Source organism: Thermobia domestica, chromosome 16, assembly GCF_964235325.1.
Source record: "Thermobia domestica chromosome 16, izTheDome1.hap1.1, whole genome shotgun sequence".
Lineage (NCBI taxonomy): Eukaryota > Metazoa > Arthropoda > Insecta > Zygentoma > Lepismatidae > Thermobia > Thermobia domestica.
This window is the reverse complement of record NC_137469.1, coordinates 38,761,657-38,787,309: the sequence shown is the minus strand read 5'-3', so window position 1 is coordinate 38,787,309 and position 25,653 is coordinate 38,761,657. Positions and strand designations below refer to the sequence as shown.

The window sequence follows — 25,653 nt, the reverse complement described above, 5'->3', positions numbered from 1 at the left end:
TCAACGTCCTCATATCAGTGTAAAAATCGCACAAAAAGAAATGTATCCAAGCGTGGGCACGTATAATTACCAAGTTCAATTTAAACTTCGTAAATAGATATTGAAGAAACCTTTTATCGTGCAAATATTCATTGAGTAGCCATCACACAGATACACACATAAACGCATTAACAGTTCAGACTTAGAAACAAATAAATGAATAGAAGGAAACGCAACACTTAACTCCCACGCCGCACCGCGCTGTCTGAGAGTTTACAGTTGTGCGTTTAAAGGTTCTTTATTGCGACTTGGGCAGAAAAACGAGCACCAATAAGTAATCAGAAACAAGCCTATAAAATACTCGTAACAAAATAAGAGTACGTTTGTGTTCTTTTATGTCTAACAAACAGATTGATTGAGTTTGTGTTTGTGAGTGAATTGTTGCAACAAACTTTTCCTTTGAACTTCATAAAAATAGTTATTCCAAGAAATAATAGAAAAATAGATTTGAAAAAATATATATATTTCACAATACAATGCGACTAACAATCCAAGCAACCCAAGTAAGGTAAAAGTTTATTCTACCAATTCAATGGTTCTCAACTTATAGCCCGTGTCTCATTGAGAGTTTTTTTTTTATTATTATTTATTTAACAATCACCCGATTCAGCTCAGAGGCTATTTTATGCTGGATATGTAACAACAACAATAACAATGGAAAGGATTTGGGAAGATATCGGTCAGGGTCTGTTTAGTAGGTACCATCCTGGCATTTGCCTGGTAGGACTGAGGAAAACCCCTGGAAAATCCCAGTCAGTTCGGCAGCGGGAATCGAACCCGAGACTAAAATCAAATTTTTTTTCTTGATCTTTTAAAACATAGACTGTAACATATGAATCAAGTATTTAAACTGTGTAGTTATAAAAATGAAATTAAATGAAATCTTTTAGTTTAACATCCCTCGATTATGCCCCTTAGGCTAAGGGAGACGGGCGATTAAAGCAAATGAATGATGATGAATAATTAATGGAATAAGAAAGTGGGAAGAAGCGGGAGTACCCCGAGAAAACCCACGGACACAACGTTGTCCACCACAAATTTACTTCGCCTGGGATCGAACTAGGGATGTCACGCATCAGAGATAAGCACTCTACCACTGAGCCACCTGTCCCTTTATAATTATAAATGAATTATTCCATACTTTAAGCAATGGTGGATCTAGAATTTAAAATGTGGAGGGACAGCCACAACCCATAGGTATATTATGAGTTTACTATAAACTCTCAAAAACTTAAATAATAGCTTAAATTATTTATGTAACCCCGAAAAAAATGATTGATAGAGATGCGCACGAGACAAGATTTGTGGCTGTCTCGTCTCAAAAATGTGCTGAAAAAGTGGTCTCGACTCGAAAAATGTATATTTTTCTATTGGAAGAGCCGTGTCTCGACTCGAATTTTGTCATGAAAATCCTGTCTCAACTCGTCTTGTGCGCATCCCTCGTGGTTGATCTAGGCCTCCCGGCTCCGGGATAGATCCACCAGTGACTTTAAGCCTTATGATCCATATTTTAGTAATGAATGAAGTATGTCCTCTAAAAATGAAATGAAATGTCTAGTTTAAGGTCCCACACTTATACCCTTTAGGCCTTTTTTTTTTCACTGATGCACCACCAAAGCATATTAATTATTATTAATACCGCCATCAGCAAATCACGTACCATCATCGTAGAAGTACCACATGTCCTGAAACCCTGCTTTAGGCTAAAGAAGACGGATTAGTAATGAAATTCAATGATTGTGAAAGTAAATTTTTTGTACTCTTTCGCAGGGAATCGAACCTGGGCCATGTGTACTAAAAACGCACACGCTAATCGCTACACCATTGGAAGGGCGTTTGAACATAGTATGCCGATCATAGAGTTGAAATATGACATAACCGTAGAATATTGAATAAAATCAGGATGTTAACGAACTATACCAAACAAACTAACTCTTTACATGTCGTGTTCGTCCACAAAAACAATTAATGCACTAAAACATTCTAAGAATATAATTAATAAAGGTCAATCGTTTCGCTTCAAATTTGCAAATTATGAATAGCTAGTTAGTTTGTTCAATAGCAATTTGTAAATAGTATTTGGCTATATTTCCAAATTTTCGAAGTTCTTCATTGTCTAGGAGTTATTCAGCAAAATTTAAAAAATGTTGGAGGTGAGCATAATAAAAACTATAAAAGAGAATTCAAAGAAACATGATAGAATCATTGAAGAAGAATGTTAAGAACAAGGATCTTATAAAATAGAGGATCTGCCCTTACAACAAAATCTTGAAGCCATACGTCACAATTTCTCCACCCCTACTCTGCCCACTCCGCCCAATAGGATCGCAATGTTTTGAGCCAACTAACATGGCGGAAACGAAAGTAGCCAATCAAACGTTGTCGGAAACAAGAATAACCAATCAGATGTGCCGATGCTCGGTTGTTTTTTTGCTTTATTATTTAATAGAATTAAGATATATATGGGGCAGATCCTCTATTTCATGAGATCCTTGGTTAAGAATGTTAGATAATAAGTGGGCCACTTCTCGCATTAAGCCAGTTATACACGGTCATAGTTTTCCATCAAATATTGTATCAACTTTATCTTTTGATAGTCATTTGGACAAATAATTTGGCTAAAACTTTTACATACATTACAAACGATCAAATACAAAAATTAATTTTGTTGCTCATTTGTTTACATTTCTTCATTCAATTGTCAAATTTGTTGGTAGACATAGAGTGCACAACTCGGTACTCGCTTGAGGCAGTTATTTAAAAGTAAGCAGTTTAAATCGTAAATCCTAAAATAAAGGAGCAATTGGAAATATGAACCGTGCATGTGAAATGTGAACGCTCACCAAACTGTAGTTTCTGGACTTGCCAGCCCAACTACAACCACAATTTTTACAAGGATTCTTGGTGGTGGTATTTATTTTAATACTGTTTTAGTTTACAGTTATACAAAACAGTTACTGCTTGTAGGCATCAATAAGCATTTCAACTGCTTCTCGTGTTCACGTTTAGTGCCACCGCACAGTGAGTTTCGTTTATTTTATTCACATTTGGATAGAAATAGAACATGTTTTATTTTAGAACAGTTGTATCAAATGTTGTAACCAATCCAAAAGTTCCATACAACTTGATATCGTACACGTTCAAATTCCACTTTGCTCAAACACTTAATACAATATTAGATTATGGATAACCGGCTTTAAGAGATGCGCTGTTCTTCAGTTCTTTTATTAACATGTGACGTGTTCAGATAACCTACTGGAGTCTGCATACGCCACTTGCATCCTGTATAGTTTCTTTTAATTTGACTTACGATTGTACTGTCCACTTTGTACTTAGCGCCGTGCCGTGGAAAATCAGCCCCCGGGGCGAGAATATACGCCGCCGCCCCATACATATATTCCAAGTATTTTTTCCTATCTTTTTTTTCCTTTTTTCTCCAGAATTTTGAGCTCCATTACTTCGGCGCCGGGGGTCGTCGCACCGCTCGCCTTCCCCAAGGCACGGTACTGTTTGTACTACTATATGATCACATTTATAATTAAAGTACATGAAAGTTCAAATATTTCTTCCCATTTTTTTTATAAAATCATTCTAAGCATACGCATCTTTTTGTAAAATAAGTTTTTACATAATGTTGTTTTAGTATGTATATTAATATCAGGACAATTAATAATTTTAACATTTTTATATATATTTGCAGAAATATAAGCATGATGATGTGGAAGTCATTAGAAAGGACGGGCTGTTACTAATCAGAGAGATGGCGCAAGAAGTGAAGAATATGATGGATATAAAAATGAACGCCGTCTTGGTAAGTTTTAAGTTTGATTTCTTTACATAAGAAGTTTGATAGGGATAGTGTATAATTGTAATACAACAAGCAATTAAAGTATGTTCGCTCAGTCTCTTCTATTAGACACCAACTTTAATGTATGCCACCAAGAGTTATATTCGAAATTCTATAAAATTAAATAATAATATAATAACGTTTGATATAAGATGCACTTTATTTTGATACATTTATAACTTTTATACAAGTAACGAGTGTACAAGGAAATCATTTGGGCAATTCCCCCTTTCCGCCAGGGTTTGAGAAACACATACCTTTTTAATAAATCGTGTACCAATATACTAAGAAAAATATAAAACGCTTATGGTGGGGAACGATCTTGTTCCCCTCCCTGTCAAAATTGAATGCTACTGTGTGTGTAATACGTATTCAAGAATAAACAAACAAATAACAATTAGACATATAGAAAAAAACAAAAGTGTGAACAATATGGTTACATTCGAATATTATGATAATCTTCACCCTCAAAAGCAGATAATTTTTCTTTCGAACTGGCAGCCCATAACTCGATATCTCATAAAATGAGCTGGTGGGTACAGTGTCTCAGTGGTAAAGCGCTTACCTCTGGTATGTGGGGTTCCTGGTTCGATCTTCGATCAAGTAGGTTTATGATAAACAACATCGTGTCCGTGGGTTTTCTCGGGAGTACCCCCGTTTCCTTCCAATTTATCATTTCACCAATTCTTCCATCAGCATTCACTTGCCTTAATAATCCGTCTCCCTTAGCCTAAAACGGCATAATCGTGGGACGTTAAACTGAAAGATTTCATTTTCATAAAATGAGCTACGACAATCTTTTAAGCAATTTATTTTCCTCAGAACCGTTAATTGTACTTGTTAGGTACTGAGTATGCAACCAAATAAGCAGTACTGTTATACAGGTTGCATAAGATTTAAGATTTTCGCTAGAATTTTTACGTGTAGTTGGATACTCCGCAAAAAAAAAAAAAAAAAAAAAAAATGTAGTTAACGTGTTGTATTTGGTGCGCTTGTTCCTGGTTTTGATTCTTAATAAAGGCTCGGAATTTACGGTGCTCATGTAGCATCAAAAGCTAATTGAGAGCTACATAAATTAAGAGATTTCAAACTCACGTTCTACCAAAATTTTAAATAATGTGTACGGGAGTCGATGGACTGGCCACATATCACTAAGCTAAAGTCTGTCATACCAGCCACAGACACCCGTAGGCTGGAAAACTAAAAATCTGTAATGTATAAAAAAAAGTAAAACACAAGAATATCTTCCATAACGCGTTTAACACTCTTTGCTAAGTTCACTTGCCCATTTTTTTTTTTTTTTTTTTTTAAAGAAAAGGAATAACGCAAATACAATGAAGAATAGGAAAAATGTAGAACGTAACCTAGGTAGTATGCTATAAATCAAGTAATATTACGTTTACTCGAATACAAAGGCACCTTCTGAATAGAAAGCCTCTCCTAAAAATTAATATCTATTTTAAGAATCATTTTAAGTCTGGATAGAAGCACTCATATCCGCTAACTTATCGAAATAAGTTAGGTAGTACCTCTATTCATTTTGAAAAATACAGGTTTTGACTTACACATGCAGTGTTGTGAACTGAAACATTAGAACTTTACGTTGTCAATATTTTCAACTTACAATATTTTGAAATTGGTTATTTTTTTATTTATAATATTGTGGCATACAGCTCGACGTATGGCAACGAATAACACAAAAGTATCAATGAGTGTGGTTATTTTTTATATTATTTTTTAACCATTATTTTTTATACTGGTTCTTACGTTGCCCTAGATTGTTATAGCAGACTACCGGTAACTAGATTTACGATATCTCTGCATTCCATATAACTCAACGATAACCAAGCAGAACAATCTCGACATTCCGTATAACTCGACGATCATCAAGCAGAGTAATTTCTATATTCCGTATAACTCAACGATCATCAAGCAGAGTATTTTCTATATTCCGTATAACTCGACGATCATCAAGCAGAGTAATTTCTATATTCCGTATAACTCGACGATCATCAAGCAGAGTAATTTCTATATTCCGTATAGCTCGACGATCATCAAGCAGAGTAATTCTATATTCCGTATAACTCGACGATCATTAAGCAGAGTAATTTCTATATTCCGTATAACTCGACGATCATCAAGCAGAGTAATTTCTATATTCCGTATAACTCAACGATCATCAAGCAGAGTATTTTCTATATTCCGTATAACTCGACGATCATCAAGCAGAGTAATTTCTATATTCCGTATAACTCGACGATCATCAAGCAGAGTAATTTCTATATTCCGTATAGCTCGACGATCATCAAGCAGAGTAATTCTATATTCCGTATAACTCGACGATCATTAAGCAGAGTAATTTCTATATTCCGTATAACTCGACGATCATCAAGCAGAGTAATTTCTATATTCCGTATAACTCGACGATCATCAAGCAGAACAATCTCGATATTCCTATAATTCGACGATCACCAAACAGAGCAATTCCAATATTCCGTATAACTCGAGGATCTGATTTATGCCACGGAACTGATTTATGCAGCACTATAAGAATAATAATGAAATATGTATTTATGAAGTAGGACCTAACTCGCCTGGGTTCTTTTTAAGAAAGTATCTAAAAAGACATTCATCTTCAAGATTAAACTACCCCTTTTGACTTTCTTTTGGAATGAATACTTTACAGAATATTATAGAATTATTAATGAAATATGAACAAATAGACATGAGTCGTTTTTGAGAGAATCGTCCGAAAATCTCACCCCAAGAATAGACTAGCCCTCATAGATTTTTTTCAGGACACGTGGGTTATACTATATTGTCAGATTATTAATAAAATATTTATTTATGAAATATGAAGAGAATCGTCTGAGTCGTTTCTGAGAAAATCTTAAGAGAAAACTCATCCCCAAGTATAAACTGCACCTCGTAGACTTTCAGAACAAATTAGTTATGCCATAGTGTTAAGTTATTAATTAAATATATACAGAATTTCTTCATTTGTACATAAAATTTAAATCTTTAACTTTTCTGCCCTCAACATATATTCGGTAAACTAAATAAAGCGAATGAATAAAGAAAGTTGATGTTTCTAAAAGGAAACGATGGAATGAGAATGTAGGATGAACAGAAGAATCTAGAGAAAACCCACAGACACAATGTTGTCCACCACAAACTCACATGGCCTGGGATTAAATGTGGGGCCTCTCATCACCAAACGTGAGCATTCTACCACTGAGCTACCGTGTTTTATTTTTATAAATTGTAGTTAATATCATCATATCACAAGCCAATACTCGACTAGACTTTTCAGAGCTCCCTCGTGGCTAAGTGGTTAGTGTAAGCGCCTTTGGCGTTGGAGTCACGGGTTCGATTCCCAGCGGAAGCTCATGTGGTTCGGATTCCAGGTGGAACTGTTGGTCCACTTTTCATATAGCCTCGCTGCTGAAAAAAGGACACTAAACTAAAAATCAAAGCAAATCAGATCGACTATACTTCTACAGTATTTCCATCTATATATGCTATTACTGTTTTTATTTGATTATTTTCAACGAACTTAAAAAGCTCCTTACTGAATTCTCTATGTCTATGTGTATGTACAGTAGCGTACGCACGAATTTATTTCGGGGGATCCAAACTCCATAGGAGGGTATTTTATATTAACATTTCTAAAATTGCCTCTAAAATTAGGCTAAATTTACACAAAAGTCGAAATGTCGGGGGGTCCGGGTCCCACCCTCCGCGTACGTCCCTATGTATGTGTGTGTGTCTTTTATTTGAGATTTTTTAAATTTTAAGTCCTATATTCGATAGAGCAGCAAAAAATATCAATGGAAGTTTTCGCGCCACTCTTACCGTAGAGTTTTCGCGCCAGAGATATTGGTCAAAATTTCGGATTTCGGGAGATCTAAGGAGCCATATCTCGCGAACCGTAATTCATAGAGAAATCATATTTCGCGAATTGTTCAATTTCGAGCCCTCCATTTTGAGAATGTGTCTTCGTAAAACAATGTCATAGAACGTTTTAACAGAACTCTTAAACAAAGCATGTGGAAAAAATTTAGTACTCAAGCAAATTATAAATGGATAGATATATCACAAGAATTGTTTAATGAGTATAATAATAAAGTGCATAGAACAATTAGCATAAAGCCAATGGAAATTAATAAGAAAAATTAATTATTTTTTTAAGTTCGTTCTGGCAATGCTCATGGAGTATTCTCTAGTGGTTAAAACTCCAATTTGGCAACTCTTAAATGTGTAATAGAAAAAAGCAAAATGCAAATTGTTTAAAACCGATTTATGCAAGGTATTCATGTATAAGAAACCATGATTTAAAACCTGAAGTGACATTAATTTTAAAATAATAGCCAGTAACATTCGATATTAAAAATAATATATATTCTTTTAAAAAGAAATTGTTCTTATAAAACGAAGAAACGAAAGTATTTCACAACTCTTATAGTTTTATTTCTCTCTCTCCCTCCCTCTCTCTCTCTCTCTCTTGCCGTTCAACGTTTCTATTTCTTGCATTTAAATATAGCATTTATTTCCCATTCGATTGACCTTGAGTGAGGAAAACATAAAATATAAAGAAAGTAATGCAGAAAAATTGACATGACTTACTGGCTTTTCTAACTAATCCGATATTTTCTACATGCGCATACACACACACACAAATATGGAATATATTGTAATGTTGTTGTAATATATATTTTATGCATAGTTTTGTTTCCTTATCAATGTATAAATAACAAAAGTAAAACGTTAAAATTTATGACCAACAATACATATAAAGAATAGTACAAATATCTACGTCCATTGTCCTTTGGTCTTCCATATATATTCTGTTGAATGCAATTTCGTGCTGCTAAGGAAGTAACTAGAAACACGTAATATCTTCTCTTTTTTGTCTCTTTCAGTTTTGGATTAGCGAAAAAAATTTTTTAGTAAAAATAAAGAGAGAAAACAATGTTTTTTCTTGCCTCTTTCGGGATAATTTTACGTACAGTCTTGTCCATGTAATCCTGGCTAGCAGAGAGATAGAGACATATTATCATAGCTATGGTCAGTGGCGTATTTACAATTTTGTTTCGGGGGGGCTTTGCTAACTTTCGGGGGGAGGGGCTTTGCCTGAAAATGTGAAAATTCTGTAAGATATTTCATACTTTACTATAGTAAGTAAGATTTCGGGGGGCTTAAGCCCGGTAGCCCCTCTAAATACGCCACTGGCTATGGTTTTCCGTAAGACGAAACTAGATATCAATGTTGCCAGATTGAGCAACAAGTAGCAGATTGGATATTTTTTTAGGTGTTCTTCCTACGAAAATTACAAGTTGGGCGACAAGCTATTTTTTGGGGCTACTTTTAATTATCTGCCGGTTATAATTCTTAAGAATGAGCTAGGAAATCACAAATTATTAATTTTATTTTGTTAATTTTAATAAGTTTCGTTTGTTGCGTATTCTATTCACAATGAACAATAGTTTTAATAAAAGTAACATGTTTGATACTAGTTCAATTCTTGTTTTAGTACTTCCTAATCTGATCTGACAACCCTAGACTTTTATTGAGTTTGTGCTGTTGCAATGTCACTGATCGTGTTGCTGTCTCAGTTAATGCCTAGGCTTATAAGTGTTACCGAGCTCTGTAAACATGAACATCACACATTTAATTGTGTTATTCTATTATCCATATTAACATAATGAGTAAGTTGAGATAAAAAAAGTTATTCATTATGTTAATATGGATAATACAGTGACAATAAAGTGGAGTTACAATCAAGGGCGCCCATCAGGGAGGCAGGGGGCGCTCGCCCCTAGAGAAAATTGTACTTCAGAATATCGAAAATTCAATAGAATTTTTACATTAGTTACAGCAAAATTTGAAACTATTTTTGAAACGTCGCTCATACTTGCCCCCCTGGAAACCACAACATGGGCGCCCTTGGTTACAATAAAACTTTTCAAAATTCATAGCTCTCAGATAAAGAATTTAGCATCTGAACCTAAAAACTGATCAATAACACTGAAAAAGAATATTGTAAACGTTGAAAAGTGTATTTCAGAGCGTATGAAATTAATTTTTTAGCAAACATATTTCCTTGAAAATCAAAAAGGTCATATATTTTATTCTATCCTCCCCTGACTGTAGCCAACCCAGATAACTGACGTATTTCGAACTCCAGGTGCTTCCACCATATACAGTATATATATGATTAGTAAAAGTGTAGCCTATAGCTGCAAAATAATTCATTTTTATGTTTAAATGCGCTACCTTTGGATCACAATCTCGCTGCCTTTTCATCTTCAGATCTGGCAACATTACTAGACAGACCGTTTCCAATAGAAACATGTAAATACTTTCCAAGACATCACATTCATATCCTTGCGAGACGAGACAGACACAACTTTTCAAATGAAATTTAAATGAAATCTGCAGTTTTACGCTTCTAGATTTTGCTCTTGCAGCTAAAGAAGTCGAATTTGAGAGCAGACGAGAAACCCTTGATTAAATTCACGGACACGAAGTAGCCTGGCATCGAACCAAGAACCCCTCGAACAGTTGTTGAGCACTCTACGACTGTGCTATCGTGTCCCTTCGACTCACCTCTTGCCTCCTAAACAGGAGGTCGCGCTGCCTTAGTGATAGAACGTTCACCTCTGTTGCATAGAGTTCCTGATTCGATTCCAGTTCGCGCCAAGTGGCTTTGATGGTGGACAAGCACCTTATGCGTGGGTTTTCTCGGTGTTCTTCCGTCCTACTTTCTTTATTCTTTTAACATCGTTTTGGGGTAGGTTTTCCCCGTAAATACACATCTAACGTAATTTCCAACTTATTTTTATCATTTAATAGTTACTACCTTTGTAATATATATTTATTACGTTATAACTGTCTTTACGATGTACCTTTACCTCTTATTGTAGGCTGTACTGTAAATGCATTCAAAGCTTAGAGGTCACTTTGCATTAATATTATGCAATTCAGCTAATTTTTCTCATGGGTTCCTTTGATCTGATATGAAACCATTTTAGGCAGGGGTAAAAGTAGATTTGAAAAGGTAGGGGGACGCCATCACGCCATCCCCCGTGCCCATCTTTCCAAATTGTAATTTCTAGCAGCTGGGGAACGCCATGGATATTTTTTGCAAGTGGGGAACGACGTTCCCCTTATTCCGCCTCACTTTTACCCCTGATTTTAGGAGATGAGATTTAAAAACTCGAAAGTCGAAGAAAAAGACCACTATCTGCTTAGAGTTCCCTCGTGCCATATGCATAGCGTAAGTGCCTTTGGTGTAAGAGACACGGATTCAATTCCCGGTGAGAGTCCATGTGTTTCGGATCCTACGTTAAGCTGTAAATTCATGTCTTGTATAGTGTTGGTGTTGAAAGGAACGCTAAACCTGAATTGAACCTGCCAACTATACTATTTCATACAATTTGATGTTATTGAAAAATTCAAAAACGGTTCACCAGTAGTCCGGTTCCCTCTTCGTGCGTAACACTTGTGCGACCATTATGGAATTTTTATTTGTAGACACTGTTCCCGTATTGTGCCCAAAGTCTTTGCTAGATTTCTTCTCCTGATACACCTTCCGACTACAAAAACCGGATCACTGCTCGTAGTTCCTCTTTGGTACAAATTTCTAATGGAGCGGCCATGGTCTATCTTACAACAAAAGGGGGGCGCGGTGGCTCAGTGGTAGAGCGTTCACCTCCGGTGCTTGGGGTCCCTGGTTCGGTCCCTGGTGGACTTTGTGGTGGACAAATACCGTGCTCGTGGGTTTTCTCGGGGTTCTCCCTTTCTTCCCACTTTCTTCATTCCACCATTTCACTCATTTCTCATTATCATCGTCTCCTTTAGCCTAACCGGCCTAACCGTGGGACGTTAAACTTAAAGATTTCATTTCATTACAACAAAAGGAAGACAAATGGAGGAATTAGGATCAAACTTTCATAGTGTGACCAGAACAGTATAACAATAAAACAAAAGGAAGACAAATGGAGGAATTAGGATCAAACTTTCATAATGTAACCAGAACAGCATAACAATAAAACAAAAGGAAGACAAATGGAGGAATTAGGATCAAACTTTCATAGTGTGACCAGAACAGTATAACAATAAAACAAAAGGAAGACAAATGGAGGAATTAGGATCAAACTTTCATAATGTAACCAGAACAGCATAACAATAAAACAAAAGGAATACAAATGGAGGAATTAGGATCAAACTTTCATAGTATGACCAGAACAGTATAACAATAAAACAAAAGGAAGACAAATGGAGGAATTAGGATCAAACTTTCATAGTGTGACCAGAACAGCATAACAATAAAACAAAAGGAAGACAAATGGAGGAATTAGGATCAAACTTTCATAGTGTGACCAGAACAGTATAACAATAAAACAAAAGGAAGACAAATGGAGGAATTAGGATCAAACTTTCATAATGTAACCAGAACAGCATAACAATAAAACAAAAGGAAGACAAATGGAGGAATTAGGATCAAACTTCCATAATGTAACCAGAACAGCATAACAATAAAACAAAAGGAAGACAAATGGAGGAATTAGGATCAAACTTTCATAGTGTGACCAGAACAGTATAACAATAAAACAAAAGGAAGACAAATGGAGGAATTAGGATCAAACTTTCATAATGTAACCAGAACAGCATAACAATAAAACAAAAGGAAGACAAATGGAGGAATTAGGATCAAACTTTCATAGTGTGACCAGAACAGCATAACAATAAAACAAAAGGAAGACAAATGGAGGAATTAGGATCAAACTTTCATAATGTAACCAGAACAGCATAACAATAAAACAAAAGGAAGACAAATGGAGGAATTAGGATCAAACTTTCATAGTGTGACCAGAACAGTATAACAATAAAACAAAAGGAAGACAAATGGAGGAATTAGGATCAAACTTTCATAGTGTGACCAGAACAGCATAACAATAAAACAAAAGGAAGACAAATGGAGGAATTAGGATCAAACTTTCATAGTGTGACCAGAACAGCATAACAATAAAACAAAAGGAAGACAAATGGAGGAATTAGGATCAAACTTTCATAATGTAACCAGAACAGCATAACAATAAAACAAAAGGAAGACAAATGGAGGAATTAGGATCAAACTTTCATAGCATGATCAGAACAGCATAACAATAAAATACAGGTCAGTATAAACAATGTAAGAAGAGTTATATATATATATATATATATATATATATATATATATATATATATTCTGTGAATTATTTTTTCTTCAATATTCCTGTTGCAAACAAGTAATATCAATCATAGGATTTGATGGTGAAATTCACTAAACCTACTAGCTAGCTCCTTGAAAAGACAAAACGAAAGGGAGGAAAGAAATGCAATAAACTTATGGACAGATAGATAGAATGAAGGAGTTTCTTTCGTTTTCTTTCGCTTTCTTTTTTTCCCTCTCAGAGGTCCTGGGAAAAGGTCAGGTGCATAAGACGGAGAAAAGAAAAAAAGTCTGTCAGGTATTGTGGTCGGGATTTTCTTATAAACTGTTCCCCTGAGAAGGGAGATAAAGAGAGGTCACACACAAAGTGTTTCAGTGTTTGAATGAGAGAAAAAAAGGGGGAAAAGATGAAAAAGAAAAGAAAAGGTGGATTCTCTATCTGTGGTGGTCTCTTGATTTAATTTCCACGCACACCAAGGGGGTAAGTGGGAGGGGAACCAAAAAAAAGTAACCAGAAGAAATTCATCAGAACAAAGAAAAGTATTTCCAGGAAACGATGTATTATAAGATGGATAAGTGGTTTCGTTGGGTGCTGGGAGGAGAAGGGGAACACAACGTTATGGTGATAATAGAAGAAAGGAAATAGTCATTTATTTTTTAACGTAATTGAAAATTGACTAGCAGAAAGTGCTAAAAAAAATTTTTATTGTGTTGTATTTTATTTCTTACCAATTATTACTGGATTAAGAGTCACGAAAGAATATCACACACCTTCCTTTTTTAAAAAAATTAAGGATATGATGAGAACATAAAGGGGGTGTTTCAAACAAATTTAGTGCCATTTTTCAACATACAACACAATAATACCTGTTTCCCCGTAGCTCATTCACTCCTAATAAAACGCTATTGCCAGCTCGTTAAAAGTAATGACGTTTTTTAACAAACATTTGGTACACAAATTTTTTACTGTAAACGTTACTAAATCAATTCAACGATTATTTTTTTTCGTAAAACGTACTTGTTGAGATTAGAACGATTTTCAGCTCATTTCTAAGCCTAACTCATCTCGACTGTCAAATATTTTAGAGCTCTAAATGTCTAAAATGTTAATCATTTAGAATGTTAAATTTTTACAAAGTTATTATTTACAGTGCAAAACAGGGGTGAACTCACGGGGGGCCACCGGGTCGGGACCCCCAAAAACTTCCTAACTCAACATACATTTTTACATTTTCTAAGCTATACTTGTGTAACAGGGAAGTGATTGATGTAGCATGAAAATTTGATCTTACTCTTCATCTGTACCGTAAACTGGGATTACTTCGATTTTTTCTTTTCCATATTACCTTTGTAATTTTTTGCAATTAATTTTTCTTCTTCTTGTGATGTTTCTAGAGCTTAGTTCATGTTCCCTTTTCCTACAGTCATAACAAAATTATTCTGAGACTGAAACCTCCCAGGAGCCAGAATGTGCTGTTTCAAGGTAGACCCGCTCTTGGGGCTACTTGGAAAATATGTATTTTCATACTGATAAGGACTGTGTGAAAGATAGGACTATATGGAAAGAACCACTTGCAAGATCACACTTTCCTGAGAAGATTGATATGCAACATGCCTTTGTTTATTTTATAGTAATATATTCCTAGGTTGTTTTAAATAAAAAAGAGACTTCCTTTTGCACAACCTTTTAGTTAAACACAATAAATTGTTGAACCAATCTAAACTAACTACAGTAGTAAGCTTGTCTTCCTGAAGACCTACAGAACCAGTAAAAACTGTTTTACAACATGCTTTATAAACGGTACTTTTTCAAACAATGCAAGGGAAATTTTGACAAATGCCATACACGCGTAAGCTCTTGAGACTTCTTTAAGACACTAAAACATGCCCTACATAATTTGATGAAATTTATGTATGTATCAAATCAGTAATTGCCTTACATTGGTTTACAAAATTACATGGTACCATTTTTACAAGTGTACATTTATGTCGACTCTTTGCAAAAATATCATATGGTACTGTTATAATAATAAAAAATGTAACACAGTACGATAAGGACAAAAATTCACATATTGAAATTCTTTGCTGCAGTCACATGGAAAAATAACTTGTTCTCTGTAGTTGTAGGTAGGTTAGGCAAAACTTCAATAATGTCATCGTTGTCTATCCCCTGATCAATATCATCATTTTTAGTAGAAAAACAGAAGGAAATAACAAAACGGCCACAGATTGTCCCAGAAAGGAAGTGGAAATGTAAAACTAATTTGTCTCATTAGGAAACTACTGAAAGTAATTACATATAGCAAAACCAGGTAAAAATCACTTTTCATTGCGGAAACACAGGGTCAATTTACAAAAAATTCAAAAAACACAAAAAAGTATAAATTGCTGTGAGAATTTTTATACCAGTCTCCAAATAGGACACCGCATATATAACCATCCATATTGCTTCATTTAAGTGCCTACTTTTCATTGGTCTGGAAGGAAACGAAATATCTGTCATAGTTCTCTCATTATTATATCATTTAGCACAAAAATGTCAGTTTTCCGAATAGCGCCAGATTTTCCAAGTAACCCCAGTTTACGGTACTCTTTCTTTTATTGTTCGCTTACTCTGAGGGAAGAACATAGACTGAAAGTATTTGAAAACAAGATCCTGAGACGAATATTCGGACCCAAGAGGAACGGGAATGGGGAATGGCGGAAACTTCATAACGAGGAACTACATAATTTATACGGTTTACCAAACATTGTTAGGGTCATCAAGTCTAGGAGGCTTAGGTGGGCAGGTCATGTAGCTAGGATGGAAGAAAGTAAAAACGCTTTCAAAGTCTTTACTGGAAGACCAATCGGAAAACGACCATTAGGAAAACCTAGGCGCAGATGCGAGGACAATATTAAGATGGATCTCGCAGAGATAGGAATACAAAGTAGAAACTGGATCCAATTGGCTAAGGATAGAAGTCAGTGGAGAGCTTTTGTGGACGCGGCATTGAACCTCCGGGTTCCATAGACCATAGAGTTAGTTAGTTTAATCTAGTTCTATCATTTCTTCTGAAAACATAGATGGACGTAGACCTATTTTACAATTACCTATTATTCGGGTGCAGAAAGATACCGGTTTAATTGTAGATAGACCTAGTGGCTTGTAGTATTAGATCCCCCAAAGCTTGGAACCCCAACAACAATTTCTGGGTGCGCGCCTGGTGTAAAATATTTAAAGCGTTAGTTATTTAGAGAGTTAAACATAATATGTTAATTATTTAGCTCGCTAAATATTTAAAGTGTCAATTATTTAGAGCGTTCAATGTTTAAAATAAAATTTAAAAGTTTACGAACATTTTTTTTGTAATCGTTCTGCTTTGACAATGCATTTCTTGAAAATTACTTACATCAATAAAACATAAATAACTATAGTATTTATAAATAAATAACAGTGTTTCTACGTAATAATTAAAAGACGTCCATTGTATGAGATATAAATTAAGTTTCGTTTCAGTTTAGTGATCCCTTTCAGAATAAAAGAAGATGAAGTGCACTCCTTTATAAGCTTGGAGTGAGAGATTGGTGAAATCAAAGAGGAGTTATGCATTTACAGTTTCTTAGGAGTGAATGAAACCCTTAAATACACATTAAATCATTCAGCTTTACGTCCCACGTTTATGGCGGCTAGTCCAAAGGAGACGGTGATGATGGAAAAGAATAAAACTGGTGGAATGAATAAAGTAAGAGAACCCGAGAAAATCCACTAACACGGATCCACCATAATGCCCACTTGTCGCGAGCAGGGAGCGAACCACGAATCCCATGTTCCGGATTTAAAGGCTCTACCACTGAGCCATAAAGCCTACTCCTCAAATATACAGTATTACTGTCAAAACATTGATATTATGCATTAAAAAATGTTGTCTTCAGAGCCAGCTTTGGTAAATAGAAAAAGCATAATTCTTCTCCACGAAAATACACGACCATATGTTCGCCTGTCAACTTACAGACACCTAAAGAATTTAAGTTTAAAATTTTGCTTCATTCATCATTATCACAAGGCTTGTACCCTACTGCGTATCATCTCTTTAAATTGTTGAACAAACACTTTGTCAATCAGAAAGCTGTTGTAACAGTCTTTAAATAATTTATTGACTTTAAGACTAAGGTGTTATTTGAAACTGGCTAAAAAAAAAAAAACACTTTGTAGTCGATGGGAGAAGTGTATTGATATACTGTGAATGGAGCATACTTTGATTAAACATTTTCAGAAATTTTGTGTTTATCACATAAATAAAACCCATGTACTAGAACAGTCATTTCATATGGAACAACCTAATACGTAAAATACTTTTCGTTTGAATCAAAAGATCCAATATATTTCAATCAAAAATGTCCTTGCATTCCTTATATCTGGAGAACTACATATAGTGTAGCCAAACCCAAACTATTAGTTAACTCATTATGATGTGCTTATTTCATAGAAATTACGAAAACAAAATTTAGGGGCCGTTCAAAAATTATGTGAACCCTGATTCTAAAACTAATTATTGGCCAAGATCGCAATTTTTTAATTCATTTTTAGTTTTCCTAAAATTCTTGTTAAATATTTTGTCTTTAAAAGTCTGGGTGCTGTTTCTAGTTCAATTAAAGGATCAGTCTTCTTATTTTGGCGGGAAAACCCTGTCTAGGTAAAAGGTTAAAATGAGTTCTATGAGAACAATACGGGAAAATTTAGCTAAATATTATATTTATAAAGAAAAAGACACATTTCTTTCTATCTAAAACGCACACAAAAAGGGAATAAAAATAGATAAAAAAGAAAGGAAGAAGAAGGAAATATTATAAGGTTGAATGATTTTGAAGGAACTTTCGCATTGATCGGCAATTTCGTATCCATAACTTCATCTTTTCCCTTTCTTTTCTTTCTTTTTCCTTTTCCCTTTGTACTTATGCTTCTTCTCTTCTATACCTTTCAAAGCATCTATACACACACACACACACACACACAACCATTTTGAAAGATAGATAGAAAGAAGAAGGAGAAACGAAAGGGTTTTTCACACTGGTTTTGAAGAGTGGCTGGTACCGAGATTCTAGAGCGATCGATTTGGTGGGTTCTGCTTTTCATTCGCTGCGGGTCCCCGAGTAGGGTGCCACCTGCCTGCAAACGATACGATTATAAGAAACAAAATACTACTACTCATATATATATATATATATATATATATATATATATATATATATATATATATATATATATATATATGTGTGTGTGTGTGTGTGTGTGTGTGTGTATGTGTGTGTTAGAAAAATGAAAGCCAATTAGAGTCAATCTCTCCTGTAACGTCACCAAAATTTACACTGATGCTATTACGTGCGAGATAAACGTAGGCTAAATAAATTATTGTTAAAGAAATTTCTTGAGTATTATGAGACAATCATATTTAATATTTTCTTTTGTTATTATTATGATTATTGAACTAAAACTACACTTTACGTATAGTGGATGTTGATGGAAGTAATAAGTTATCTCTCTAAAACCCGGAGGTTCAGGGTTCGTATTCTGCGGACAAAAAGCCTTATTAAGTTTTATCCGAATTTCTGTTGGTAAGTTGTTTGGAGTTTAGCGTCCCTGTTCAGCGCCAAGGCTACAGGAAACGATCAGCAAATCCGACTACCACAATATGTTCAAATCTCTTTTCTTTCTTGCCGGAAACCCTGTACCAAAGGCGCGCACACGAGCTGCCAAACCAGCAGAAAGGGTCGAATTTTCTTCAGTTATATTTTCGTGTCGTATACATTTAATATAGGTCTTGGCCATCTCCAGAAGTGGCTTCGCATGTTTCACTATGACCATTGTTTTCTGGTGTAAAATAGCTTTTCTTCTAATTCTGGGGCTACGTGTAATAAATAAATAATGCTTCATTTGCTGGCGTTACTTAACCAACTAAAGTAATGACGGACCAGAGGATGCATTGTCTACCAGATAATAGCTACATCATTAGCCTATTAGCTGCTCTCAGAGCTATTCCTCAGGTTTTACTTAAATGAAGTTAGGTGCCTCTTAGATTCCAGTAGAATACTTAGCCGGTTCTTCATGATTGCAATAATAATAATAATAATAATAATAATAATAATAATAATAATAATAATAATAATAATAATAATAATAATAATAATAATAATAATAGATTATAAAAGGAATCAAAGCGGCCCACAAACACATGTCCACAGGACGTTCTTCGAACATTCTCGGGACATTTACTATCGCCCTAGAAACTTTAAGGATGGAAATATTCACGAGATTTCCATTCAATTTCAATGGGATGTGTCTGACGTAGTAGAAACTTGAAGGACAATAGTAATACTCACGACATTTCCGTTCAACTCCAATGGATTGTGTCTGTGACAATAGAATCTTTAAGGATAATACCCATGAAATTTCCATTGGGTTTCAATGAGTGTCTGTCACACTATAATCTTCAAGAATAAGGAAATATCGTCGAGATTTCCTTTAGACTCGAATTAGTTATGTGACTCGAATTAGTATAATCTTTGTGGATAATAGAAGTATCTACGAAATTTCCGTTAGACTCCAATGGGTTGTGTCTGTCACAGTAGAGACTTTAAGGATAATGGAAATATTCACGAAATTCCCGTTGGAATTGAATGGGAAATGTCTGTCACATTAGAATCTTTAAGAATAACAGAAATATCTACAATATTTCTGTTGGACTTCAATGAATTATAGGGGAGCGCGGTGGCTCAGTGGTAGAGCGTTCACCTCCGGTGCTTGGGGTCCCTGGTTCGATCCCAGCTCGCGCCGTGTGAACTTTGTGGTGGACGAACACCGTGCTCGTGGGTTTTCTCGGGGTTCTCCCGTTTCCTCCCACTTTCTTCATCCCACCATTTCATTCATCTATCATCGTCACCGTCTCCTTTAGCCTAACCGGTATAACCGTGGGACGTAAAATTTAAAGATTTCATTTCATTTTCCAATGAGTTATGTCTGTCACTGTAGAATCTTTAAGAATAATAGAAATATCCACGAGATTTCCGTTGGATTTCAGTGGGATGCACGTGTCACAGTGAAAACTTTAAGAATAACGGAAATAACCACGAGATTTCCGTTCAACTCCAATGGGTTGTGTCTGTGACAGTAGAATCTTTAAGTAGTAATACCCATGAAATTTCCATTGGGTTTCAATGGGTGTATGTCACAATATAACCTTCAAGAATAATGGAAATATCCTCGAGACTTCCGTTGGATTCCAATGGATTGTGTCTGTTACAAATAATCTTTAGAGGTAATAGAAATATACAGGAGATTTCCGTTGAATTTCAGTGCGATGTGTCTGTCACAGTCGAAGCTTTAAGGATAATGGAAATATTCGCTAGATTTCCGTTGGATTTCAATTATGTGCATGTCACAGTGCAATATTTCAATGTCCAAAACTCTTCCTATGATTTTCCCACAAAGAGTACGGAGTTTGCAGAAATCACGTTTCCGAGACATAATCAGAATTCTAGATCTGCATAGCATGTTCATGGGACGTCCACTGGTAAAAATGGCACGTCCTATGGATATACCGAAACTGACCATTCTTGGACGTCCAAAGGATATCTCTGTTCCACATGGGAGGGACCTTGTATATCCATTCGAAAAAAAGAAGCAGATATTCTTATTCTTATTCTTATTCTTATTCTTATTCTTATTCTTATTCTTATTATTATTATTATTATTATTAGCAGTAATAATAATAGTACATGGTTCAATGAATCCGAACAATGAACATCCATACCTTTTGTGTGAGACGTCCCCGGTTCGATTCCCTATAAGAGCACAGAATTTAGTGTATCCAACATTACGCAGTAATTAAAGAGTTGCTTATATTAAGAGATAGTGAACTCCACTCTAGAAAGCCAAAAATAATGACAATGAAATACCCGTTTTCAAAAATGATGCCCAGCTAGAAACCATCCGAGTGACTATGACCTCCCTTGAACTGCAATATCAGAAAGAGTGAAACGTGGAAGACAGTTGTTGAACCGGACTCAGAAGTTCGTGGCGTGCAAATGTGTGGAACACAGCTTCTGTTGCCGGATTACTTGCCCGCCAAATTTTGATCAGATCTGACCAGTAGATACCGAGAAATAAAGTACCACATTCAAGCCACGCTGAGCCTGTCCCTGGTAGAGCACAGCCATCAAATATTACGATCTTTATTCCTTAGACGATGGGCTACATACGTACCGAATTTGGTGTAATTAGATTAGACCAGTAGTTTTTGAGATATAAAGTACCTCATAGGTACGTACACACCAACACGCCTGGGGTGAAATTACAGGGTTTGTATGATAAGTAATGAGACCAGGTCTGGAAACATTGTTTTATTGATCTGATCTGTACAGGGACTTAAAAGCTTTCGAAGTACTCTCCTCTTGCGTCGATGCACTTCTGCAATCGATGTTTCCACGCTGCAAACGCCCCCTGGAAGTCAGCAGCCGGCATGTCCTTTAGAAATGTGGTCACGGCTGCTTGGATGGCTGTGACGTCTGCAAAACGGGTTCCTTTCAAGCGTGGCTTCAGCTTCGGGAAGAGGAAGAAGTCGGCCGGGCTCACATCTGGGCTGTAGGGTGGTTGTGGAAGGACTTCCACCCCAATCCGGGTCAAAAAGGAGGTCACTAAGAAGGCGGTGTGGGCAGGGGCATTGTCGTGATGCAACTTCCACCGGCTAGCGATCGCCGGTCTTTTCCGCTTGACGCTCCTGTGCAGTCTCTCAAGGACTTGTTTGTAGAAGGCGGCGTTGACGGCTTGTCCTTGGGGTACAAACTCCTTGTGGACCACCCCCACATTGTCAAAAAAAACAATCAACATTGTTTTCACCTTTGACTTCGACATTCTGGCCTTCTTGGGGCGCGGGGACGCAGGAGTGTGCCACTCCGCGCTTTGACGTTTCGTTTCAGGGTCGTACTGGAACACCCACGACTCGTCACCTGTTATGACGTCATCTTCAAAGTTAGGGTCACTGTTCATGAGGTTCAACAGTTCCTGACAACAATCAACACGTCGTTGCTTTTGTTCGTCAGTCAACACTCGCGGCACCAGTTTCGCACAGATTTTTCTCATTCCCAATTGTTCCGTCACAATCTTGTGCACTGTTGTGTGGTTCATATCGAGTTCATCAGCAATCAATCTCAACGATAATCGACGGTCTGAGTTCAGGAGATCCCTCACTTTTGCCACAGTTTCGTCCGTAGTCACTGTTGTCGGGCGTCCAGCCCTCTCCAGATCCTCAACGCTTTCCCGGCCGTTCCGGAACGCACTGTGCCAACGAAACACCTGGGCTTTGGATAGGGCTTCCTCTTTGTAGGCCTCCGTGATGAGAGAAAGCGTCTGAGTAGCCGTTTTCCCCAGGCGAACGCAAAATTTGATCGCATAACGCTGTTCGATGGAACCCTCCATGTTTGTTGATTTTCCGCCGTGACAAGAATGTTCACAAGGGCTTTGTCCAAGGCTTGTCCGCGCTCCACTAAGGCTCGGAGCCAACTGACGCGCGGTGCGTTGCTTTGCTCGGACCCCCCCCCTACATCCTCCATCACCGACAAACCCGCTCCAGCGACACGCGCGCCGCGGCGCGGCGAGTCTCATTACTTATCATACAGACCTTGTATATTCCTTCACATTTGCTTACATCGGGAGCTAAAAATAAGAAAAATCTCAATTAGAATATTGGTTAAGATCCGTTGAATGACGTATAACTTTCTCTTTTGGTAAACTTATATAAAGACCATGTAACATTATAAATCCATCGAAATATTGAAAGTGTTTATCCTTTATCATTAGCAAAGCTTTTCTTCACTCCTATGTTGGCTGAAAGCTAAAGAGAAATAAAGGCCTATATACAGTATACGAATAAGTTAGAAATCACTGCTCACAGTGGCATATTTAGGGGGGGGCTTCCGGGCTTAAGCCCCCTTCCGAAATCTTACTCACTATAGTAAAGTATATGAAATATCTTGCAGAATTTTCACATTTTTAGGCAAAGCCCCCCACCCCCGAAAGTTAGCAAAGCCCCCTCCGAAACAAAATCGTAAATACGCCACTGACTGCTCATCTGTCAAAAGTGTAATACTGGCTGCGATAATATTACTTGTTTGATCCATATTGCTTATGAACGAAGATGAAAGAGAAGAAACTATATCGAATTCAAAATTTTGATGCCTTTTCGTTGGTTCATTCATTCGGTCTGACGTGTTAACAAGCGTCAAGAAACTATACAAAGTACTTTAATGTATCCGTACCAAGGGTAAAAGTGGATCTGAAAAGGTAGGGGGACACATTACGTCACGTCGTTGCCCTTGCCTATATTTGCCAATTGTAATTTTTACTTAGAAAGTGGGGTAACGGCACAGATATCTTCTGGAAGTGTGGGGACAACGTCCCAACGTTCCCCCGCACTTTTACCCCTGATCCGTACTAAATTTTATGCTAATTTTTTTCATTAAAAATATCCTTGTTTTCTTCGAATTTTCTTTCTGCATTCCAAAATATTAGTAACTTACTAAAGGATTAGAAACAAAATTTACTATTTTCCCACTAACTACTCTAATGATTTTGTTAGTATTTCATAAATCAATATTCAATTAGCAACTTTTGTAATATGTTGTAAGCAATTTGCATTGTAGAAAGAAATCCAGAAAGTGTAATTTACACTTGGGGTGAGTTTTCCCGGACAATTTTCTGAAAACAGTTCAAAGAATATCCTTCATACTTCAAAAATGTGATTTTGAGTTTAGCGTCCCATTCAGCAGCGAGGCTATATGGGACGTGGACCTACAGCTTAACGTAGGATCCGATAAACATAAGCTCCCTCCAGGAATCGAACCTCGGGGCTCGCACGTCACAGGCGCGTATCCTAACCGTTTAACCACAGTGGAGCTCATATTTTAGAAATACATACTCCATTGACCACCCTACAGTATGGTATAAGTTATTTTTCTTTTTTAAAAAAATTACAAGGGGTAGTTTCAGTGGCGTATTTAGGATTTTGTTTCGGGGGAGCTATGCACAACACATGAATAAGCACTTATATTCTTCCTTCTGGGTGCCGACAAATTTTAATGAAGTTGTGTATATAACAAATTTATTTCGGGGGGGACTTGAGCCCGATAGCCACCCCCCTAAACACGCCACTGGGTAGTTTACTCTTAAAGATGAGCTTTCTTCGAAGTTTTTCAGAGAAAATTATATAATTTTCTTCACATTTCATAAATAAAAAAATCAGTAGACTAATAACTGAATGATGAAAAGATCTATTTTAAAAATGAAAGAGAAATATTAGTAAAGTAGCCGGTACTTTTTATTACAAGTAGTATGTGTATAACAGTTAGAAATATGTACATTATTGCCAGAAAAAGTCAAACAACAATAGTGTAGTTAACAAGGTATTTGTTTGACTAGTTCAACATGTTCTAGCAAAAAAAAATCCAGTTATTATTAGCAGCAAATGACATTCTTTTTAGCTCTAAAAAAATAATGCAATACTCGGTAAAGGAACGGTACATAGGTTTCCCCTCGCCTTTTTTTTTCGTATAAAAGACGTTATATAGTTTATATACCAGATTACAAATAAGACATTTTTTTGAAAAAAGTCCTTTCCTCTATAATTGGACTTCCTATCTGTTGCAGCTCAAAGTTTGAGCTTTGTTGCTTAAGAACAAGCCTGCACGTTGCAGCTGGGTCTAAAGAAACCTCTGCTGCCCGTTGCAGCTTGGAGATAGGTGAGGATATTTCTTGCCCGTTGCAGCTCAGAGATAAGGTTAGAGGAGTCTCTCTCGCCCGATGCAGCTTGGAGAAATAGGTAGGATATGACCAGTTAAAGACTGATATTTTCTGCCTCGAGATGTCTGTTTATATATCAAGTCTTTGGAAGTAAAGCTTATGGAGGGGTTTGAAGGAATCCTCTTCGTGCGGACATCTCGAATTCCGTCGACGTGTCGTATTCCATCGGTGACAGCATCTATCGGCTGCTTGCTGGTGCTTGTGCCGAAGCACGTGATTTTATTTAGTAATATGACGGGATATTACAATACTTTGTTCCAAATTCTCTAAAAAACTACTTGCAAATTTTTGTTTTCTGTAAGCTTTATGTCTTCTATCGACTAATATTGGTGCACCGTGTAGCATAGTCGCTATACGCTCTCATTTTTGGTGCGAGCGTTCCTGTTTAATTTCCTCGGTAGAAACTAGGTCGAGAAAATGTAACAGCGTTTTCAGGTCAGCCATCCTGAGAGAAGCTTTCCTGGGTTTCCCCTTATTCATGCCAGGCAAATATCGGGATGGTACCTAGCATAATGCTCCCAAAGACCGCTTCCAGCCTTTTCCATTCCTTTCTTCCTCCACAATTCCTTCGGACAGTGTAATCGCCGAGGGACGTCATGCCTCATACGTGATGGGTTAACATTTGCCATAGATGCCGAAAGCGCAGAAATCTAATTCCTAATCTTAATCCTATAGGTATCAACGTTGGACCCCATTTTAGTTAAATAGAAATTAGAA

General features: G+C 36.5%; 1 protein-coding gene across 2 annotated transcripts in view; it reads left to right on the top strand.

Moving 5' to 3' along the window:
• The window catches only part of stol (voltage-dependent calcium channel subunit stolid), a 483,866-nt gene that overhangs the window by 248,287 nt on the left and 209,926 nt on the right, over nt 1–25,653 (top strand). For both annotated transcript variants that reach the window (XM_081742355.1, XM_081742354.1), the window contains exon 3: nt 3,740–3,850. In XM_081742355.1, the coding sequence (XP_081598481.1) occupies nt 3,740–3,850 (111 nt within the window). The remainder of the gene's footprint in view (nt 1–3,739; nt 3,851–25,653) is intronic.